This window comes from Conger conger, unplaced genomic scaffold (genome assembly GCF_963514075.1).
Source record: "Conger conger unplaced genomic scaffold, fConCon1.1 SCAFFOLD_88, whole genome shotgun sequence".
In the NCBI taxonomy this organism is placed as follows: Eukaryota; Metazoa; Chordata; class Actinopteri; order Anguilliformes; family Congridae; genus Conger; species Conger conger.
In genome coordinates, this window is record NW_026890487.1 from 16987 (window position 1) to 25000 (window position 8014).

The 8014-nt window shown below is 47.5% G+C and overlaps 1 protein-coding gene across 1 annotated transcript in view; it reads left to right on the forward strand.

The window, feature by feature from the left end:
• Positions 1-333: 333 nt before the first annotated feature.
• The window catches only part of LOC133120298 (solute carrier family 12 member 3-like), a 66824-nt gene continuing 59143 nt past the window's right edge, over positions 334-8014 (forward strand). The window contains exons 1-3 of the mRNA XM_061230290.1: positions 334-651; positions 2896-3024; positions 7337-7412. Coding sequence (XP_061086274.1) covers positions 334-651; positions 2896-3024; positions 7337-7412 — 523 coding nt within the window. The remainder of the gene's footprint in view (positions 652-2895; positions 3025-7336; positions 7413-8014) is intronic.

The window sequence follows — 8014 nt, forward strand, 5'->3', positions numbered from 1 at the left end:
GAGGCTGTGTTTGTGTTGCAGGTGTGTGAGGCTGTGTTTGTGCTGCAGGTGTGTGAGGCTGTGTTTGTGTTGCAGGTGTGTGAGGCTGTGTTTGTGCTGCAGGTGTGTGAGGCTGTGTTTGTGTTGCAGGTGTGTGAGGCTGTGTTTGTGCTGCAGGTGTGTGAGGCTGTGTTTGTGCTGCAGGTGTGTGAGGCTGTGTTTGTGCTGCAGGTGTGTGAGGCTGTGTTTGTGCTGCAGGTGTGTGAGGCTGTGTTTGTGCTGCAGGTGTGTGAGGCTGTGTTTGTGCTGCAGGTGTGTGAGGCTGTGTTTGTGTTGCAGGTCTACCAGGCTGTGATGGGGCAGCGGGTTTCGGGTCCTGAGTGGCCAATCAGCTCGCAGCATGGCCGTTTCTCTGTCAGTGAGGAGGCCCCGCCTCGGTACTCCAGTAGCCATGGCGATGGCAGCAGCACTGAGGGCCATGTCCTGCCCAGCACCATCACCATGGAAACAGAGGCAGCTGACAGCACGGTGGAGCGGAGGGATGTGCGGCGACCATCTCTCTACAGCTCCATGGATACCGGACCCATGCTGGACTTCTACTCCAACACCATGACAACGGGACGCCAACGACGCAGCCGGCCATCTTTGGAAACCCTGCGCAAAGTGACGGATGTACTGACCTTACGCTGACTTTACTCTCACCTTACACTGACCTTACACTGACTTTACTCTCAACTTACACTGACCTTACGCTGACTTTACTCTCAACTTACACTGACCTTACGCTGACTTTACTCTGACCTTACACTGACCTTACACTGACTTTACTCTCAACTTACACTGACCTTACGCTGACTTTACTCTCAACTTACACTGACCTTACACTGACTTTACTCTCAACTTACACTGACCTTACACTGACTTTACTCTCAACTTACACTGACCTTACACTGACTTTACTCTGACCTTACACTGATCTTACACTGACTTTACTCTGATCTTACACTGACCTTACACTGACTTTACTCTGATCTTACACTGACCTTACACTGACTTTACTCCGACCTTACACTGATATTACACTGACTTTACTCTGATCTTACTCTGACTTTACTCTGACCTTACACTGACCTTACACTGACTTTACTCCGACCTTACACTGATATTACACTGACTTTACTCTGATCTTACTCTGACTTTACTCTGACCTTACACTGATCTTACTCTGACTTTACTCCGACCTTACACTGATATTACACTGACTTTACTCCGACCTTACACTGATATTACACTGACTTTACTCTGATCTTACTCTGGCTTTACTCTGACCTTACACTGATATTACACTGACTTTACTCTGATCTTACTTTGATATGTGGCTTTGACCTTGCTCTCACCTTACTCTCATCTTGCTCCAACTCTGCTTTAACTCTGACTTCACTCTCACCTTCTCTGGCCTATTTGAGCTGTCCTTTGGCTGTTGCTTTATAAAAATGCAAGAATATTAGAGTGAGGATTTGTGTTACATATCATAGTCAAATGTGTGGAATAGTGATACAAATGAGAGTTAGAGAGTGTGATGTAACTGGCCAATGAGAAAGTTAGTGTGTGTTTTGTCCCAGTGCAACAAGGTTATTTGTGTTGTGATCCTCTACCGCACCACCCCCACCTCACACCCTGGCCTACTCACCACCCCCACCTCACACCCTGGCCTACTCACCACCCCCACCTCACACCCTGGCCTACTCACAGTCCCCACCTCACACCCTGGCCTACTCACCACCCCCACCTCACACCCTGGCCTACTCACCACCCCCACCTCACACCCTGGCCTACTCACCACCCCCACCTCACACCCTGGCCTACTCACCACCCCCACCTCACACCCTGGCCTACTCACAGTCCCCACCTCACACCCTGGCCTACTCACCACCCCCACCTCACACCCTGGCCTACTCACCACCCCCACCTCACACCCTGGCCTACTCACCACCCCCACCTCACACCCTGGCCTACTCACAGTCCCCACCTCACACCCTGGCCTACTCACCACCCCCACCTCACACCCTGGCCTACTCACCACCCCCACCTCACACCCTGGCCTACTCACCACCCCCACCTCACACCCTGGCCTACTCACCACCCCCACCTCACACCCTGGCCTACTCACCACCCCCACCTCACACCCTGGCCTACTCACCACCCCCACCTCACACCCTGGCCTACTCACAGTCCCCACCTCACACCCTGGCCTACTCACCACCCCCACCTCACACCCTGGCCTACTCACCACCCCCACCTCACACCCTGGCCTACTCACAGTCCCCACCTCATGCCCTGGCCTACTCACCACCCCCACCTCACACCTCTTTTCACTTGGTGATTGGGCATTCAGCTGGAACTCCCAACTCACATTTGCACCTCCAACTCACTCCTTTCTTTCAAGAAACAGCTTAAGACCCACTTATTCAGAATAGCATAAATATAAGACATTATTCATCCACATGCTCATACACACTCACATACATTTCTTTGTTTTTAAAGATAATGCATGTGCATATATTAATTTTTCTATTATTTTAACGTTCCATACATTTTATTTTTTCCCCTCTGTACTGTGTGGCTCTGATTCTGATTCCCTGTAAAGTGGCCTAGGGTGTTATTGTTATTGTTATTATTAGTATTTGTGTTTGTGATGTCACTGTGCACTGAGGTTATATGTGTTTGTGATGTCACTGTGCACTGAGGTTATATGTGTTTGTGATGTCACTGTGCACTGAGGTTATATGTGTTTGTGATGTCACTGTGCACTGAGGTTATATGTGTTTGTGATGTCACTGTGCACTGAGGTTATATGTGTTTGTGATGTCACTGTGCACTGAGGTTATATGTGTTTGTGATGTCACTGTGCTGTAGGATGGAGAGACAGGAAGTTCGATGGAGGAGTTAGGAGTGGGCGGTTACCCAGGAAACCAGGAGCAGCAGAATCCGGATCATGAACAGACCCGCCCCCCCGTTCGCTTTGGCTGGGTCACAGGGGTTATGGTGAGGAACACTCATGTGCATCTACACAGGAACATTAAGTCACATTTACACACACTCGCACACTGATTTCTCTGGGGGCAGTATTAGGCCTAATGTGTTGACCGTATTGCAGTGGTAGATGTATTAATCTGCACAATCAGTTGGTGTCTGTATCTGACTGCGTTTGACATGCTGACTGTGTTTGACACACTGACAGTCTCTGTCTGTTTGACGTGCTGACTGTGTTTGACACACTGACAGTCTCTGTCTGTTTGACGTGCTGACTGTGTTTGACACACTGACAGTCTCTGTCTGTTTGACGTGCTGACTGTGTTTGACACACTGACAGTCTCTGTCTGTTTGACGTGCTGACTGCGTTTGACACACTGACAGTCTCTGTCTGTTTGACGTGCTGACTGTGTTTAATGTGCTGTAGGGTCCTCGCACGGGCCGCCAAATAACGTAGGAATTTTACTCTCTACGAAACCGGGGCGCCAATTAATGTAGTGTAGCAGTATGACTGCAAAAAGTAATCAGTCTCATAAAATTACTGTTATCAGAAATATCTTACCACAAATTTAGTATTTTAATTCCATCCATCCATTATCCTCACCCGCTTATCCTGAGCAGGGTCGCAGGGGGGCTGGAGCCTATCCCAGCATACATTGGGCGAAAGGTAGGAAGACACCCTGGACAGGTCGCCAGTCCATTTCAGGACACACACACCATTCACTCACACTCTCATACCCACGGGCAATTTAGACTCTCTAATCAACCTAACCTCCAATCAAGGAAACCGGAGTACCCGGAGGAAACCCGCGCAAACACGGGGAGAACATGCAAACTCGCCCCGGCCGACCGGGATTCAAACCCAGGACCTCCTTGCTGTGAAGCGGCAGTACTACCCAGTGCACCATCCCTGCTGCCTAGTATTTTAATTAAGAATTAAAATAACCAATATCAATGATTAACCTCACAGCAAGTAGGTCCTGGGTTCGAATCGGCAGGGGCCTCTCTGTGTGGAGTTTGCATGTTACATTACATTACATTACTGGCATTTGGCGGACGCTCTTATCCAGAGCGACGTACAACAAAGTGCATACCCATAACCAGGGATAACTGCGCTGAAAGACCCTAGAGGGAAGTACAATTTCAATTGCTACCCGTACAACAAAGATAAGGACTAGGGCCAAATTATTATTATTATTATTATTATTATTTATTTTTTTAAACAACAAATAAACAAACAACAAAGCAAAAGTGACCAAACTTAACCATCCAATTACTGCTTACCTAGCCAACTAAAAAATACCGAAACACAAGGTAAATCACAAAGACAACAATTAAGGTTCACAGGGAGGTAGGGAGGGGTGGGGAGAGGTGCAGCTTGAAGAGGTGTGTCTTCAGCTTGCGCTTGAAGGTGGGGAGAGATTCTACAGTTCTGACCTCAACGAGGAGTTCGTTCCACCACCGTGGAGCCAGAACAGACAGTAGTCGTGAGCGTGAGGTGGAGGTTCTGAGAGGGGGAGGTGCCAAGCGGCCTGTGGAGGCTGAACGAAGAGGTCTGGCAGGGGTGTACGGTCTGATGATTTTTTGTAGGTAAGCTGGGGAAGACCCCTTAACTGCTTGGAAATTCAATGTTTTGAATTTGATGCGAGCCATGACAGGCAGCCAGTGGAGAGAAGTAAGCAGGGGGGTGACGTGTGAGTACTAGGGAATATGTTCTCCCCCTGTTTGTGTGGGTTTCCTCTGGGTACTCCGGTTTCCTCCCACAGTCCAAAGACATGCAGGTTAGGCTGATTGGAGAGTCTAAATTTCCCATAGGTATGAGTGTGTGAGTGAATGGTGTGTGTGCCCTGCGATGGACTGGCGACCTGTCCAGGGTGTATTCCTGCCTTTCGCCCAATGTATGCTGGGATAGGCTCCAGCCCCCCTGTGACCCTGTTCAGGATAAGTGGGTTAGGATAATGAATTAATTAATTCATGAATGAATAAAGGTTGGAAGTTCTTTGAAAGACTGCTTTAACTTGGCTCTCATGTCCATGTGACGCCAAAACAGACACCGGGTTTAATAAAATATATTTATTAAACAAATGTACAAACACAGAACAGATATACTAATGGGAAGTTAGTAGGGTAAGTTAGTAGGGTGTGTGTGTGTGTGTGTGCGCGCAAGCGCATGTGTCCCTTGAACAAAGGAAAGGTAAAAGTGGCCGTTAGCTGTGAGAAGAGACTACGTGCGTAGTTTACTCTACATATGCGCGAAAGACGGCAAATCAATATACATACATACATATATGGCTAATATAATGCATTCAAATGATAAGACAAATCAAATATAGAAACAGATTAACAGTTACAGTTAAGACTAGACTAAACACTGGCTATGCCTGAATGTTTGTTGTCTTACTGAGTCCATACGCATTGGATCCAAAAGACGTGCTGTCCTTGTAGGAGCCGCGATGGTGCGGTGAATGTGTGTCCTGGAGAGATGCGCAGGCTGGGGCGTCTTAGCCGCGCGTTGTTGTCTGGTCCGCTCGGTTCTGAAAAATGTTCGCCTGGTCCTTTTTCCGTGTGTAAAAGTTTGTTGCTGTTGTTCGTTGGTGAGCTTTGCAGGGGTAAACTGATGTAGCGTTCCACGTACAGCAGCTTCCACTCGCTATAGGCCACTACAGCGAGGTAAACTAGGTGTGTCCGTAGGCCTGGTGGTGCACTGTAGAGTTCAGCCTCTGCCCAAGTATCGGAGCAGATGAGCAGAAGAAACGAGCGTCGGAAACACAAGTGAATACAAGTAGGGCTTTCCTGAGAGCTGCCATGCCCTTATACAGGGAAAGTTTATTGCTCCCACCATTACGGGGTTGGTTGAACCGAGCTAGACGTCATGCGGGGTGGACGTCGCAGAATTGTCGTGTAGGATAGTGGGAAATATGGTTTCTACAGTGCTGTCTCTGACTGTGTTTGATGTACTGACTGTGTTTACTGCACTGTCTGTCTCTGACTGTGTTTGACATGCTGACTGTGTTTAAAGCGCTGTCTGCGTCTGACTGTGTTTAATGTGCTGTCTATGACTGTGTTTGACATGCTGACTGTGTTTAAAGCGCTGTCTGTGTCTGACTGTGTTTAATGTGCTGTCTATCTCTGACTGTGTTTGACGTACTGACTGTGTCTGACTGTGTTTAAAGCGCTGTCTGTGTCTGACTGTGTTTAATGTGCTGTCTATGACTGTGTTTGACATGCTGACTGTGTTTAAAGCGCTGTCTGCGTCTGACTGTGTTTAATGTGCTGTCTATCTCTGACTGTGTTTGACGTACTGACTGTGTCTGACTGTGTTTAAAGTGCTGTCTGTGTCTGACTGTGTTTAATGTGCTGTCTCTGACTGTTTGACATGCTGACTGTGTTTAAAGCGCTGTCTGCGTCTGACTGTGTTTAATGTGCTGTCTATCTCTGACTGTGTTTGACGTACTGACTGTGTCTGACTGTGTTTAAAGCGCTGTCTGTGTCTGACTGTGTTTAATGTGCTGTCTGTCTCTGACTGTGTTTAATGTGCTGTCTGTCTCTGACTGTGTTTAATGTGCTGTCTGTCTCTGACTGTGTTTAATGTGCTGTCTGTCTCTGACTGTGTTTAATGTGCTGTCTGTCTCTGACTGTCTCTGACTGTGTTTAATGTGCTGTCTGTCTCTGACTGTGTTTAATGTGCTGTCTGTCTCTGACTGTGTTTAATGTGCTGTCTGTCTCTGACTGTCTCTGACTGTGTTTAATGTGCTGTCTGTCTCTGACTGTGTTTAATGTGCTGTCTGTCTCTGACTGTGTTTAATGTGCTGTCTGTCTCTGACTGTGTTTAATGTGCTGTCTGTCTCTGACTGTGTTTAATGTGCTGTCTGTCTCTGACTGTGTTTAATGTGCTGTCTGTCTCTGACTGTGTCTGACTGTGTTTAATGTGCTGTCTGTCTCTGACTGTGTCTGACTGTGTTTGATTGTGCTGTCTGTCTCTGACTGTGTTTAATGTGCTGTCTGTCTCTGACTGTGTTTAATGTGCTGTCTGTCTCTGACTGTCTCTGACTGTGTTTAATGTGCTGTCTGTCTCTGACTGTGTCTGACTGTGTTTGATTGTGCTGTCTGTCTCTGACTGTGTTTAATGTGCTGTCTGTCTCTGACTGTGTTTAATGTGCTGTCTGTCTCTGACTGTGTTTAATGTGCTGTCTGTCTCTGACTGTGTTTAATGTGCTGTCTGTCTCTGACTGTGTTTAATGTGCTGTCTGTCTCTGACTGTGTTTAATGTGCTGTCTGTCTCTGACTGTGTCTGACTGTGTTTGATTGTGCTGCCCTGCTGTAGATCCGCTGCATGTTGAATATCTGGGGGGTGATTTTGTTCCTGCGTTTGTCCTGGATCACCTCTCAAGCAGGCATCAGTGAGTACCCTGTCTTTATCTCTCCTCATCACTCTCCTTTTCACTCTCCTTCTACTGTCCCTTTACTCTCCCTTTACTCTCCTATTTGCTCTCATTTTACTCTCGTTTTTACTCTCCTATTGCTTCCGTATTACTCTCCTTTATCTCTCCCCTTCAGGCTGCCTCTCATTTTCTCTTCAGTTCTATCAGCTGAAAAACAAATGAACCCATAACCACACTCTCATAACCCCATAACCACGCTCTCATAACCCCATAACCACACTCTCATAACCCCATAACCCCATAACCACACTCTCATAACCCCATAACCCCTTAACCACACTCTCATAACCCCATAACCACACTCTCATAACCCCATAACCCCATAACCACGCTCTCATAACCCCATAATCACGCTCTCATAACCCCATAACCACGCTCTCATAACCCCATAACCCCATAACCACGCTCTCATAACCCCATAACCACGCTCTCATAACCACATAACCCCATAACTATACTCTCATAACCCCATAACCACGCTCTCATAACCACATAACCACACTCTCAAAACCCCATAACCCCATAACCCCATAACCACACTCTCATAACCCCATAACCCC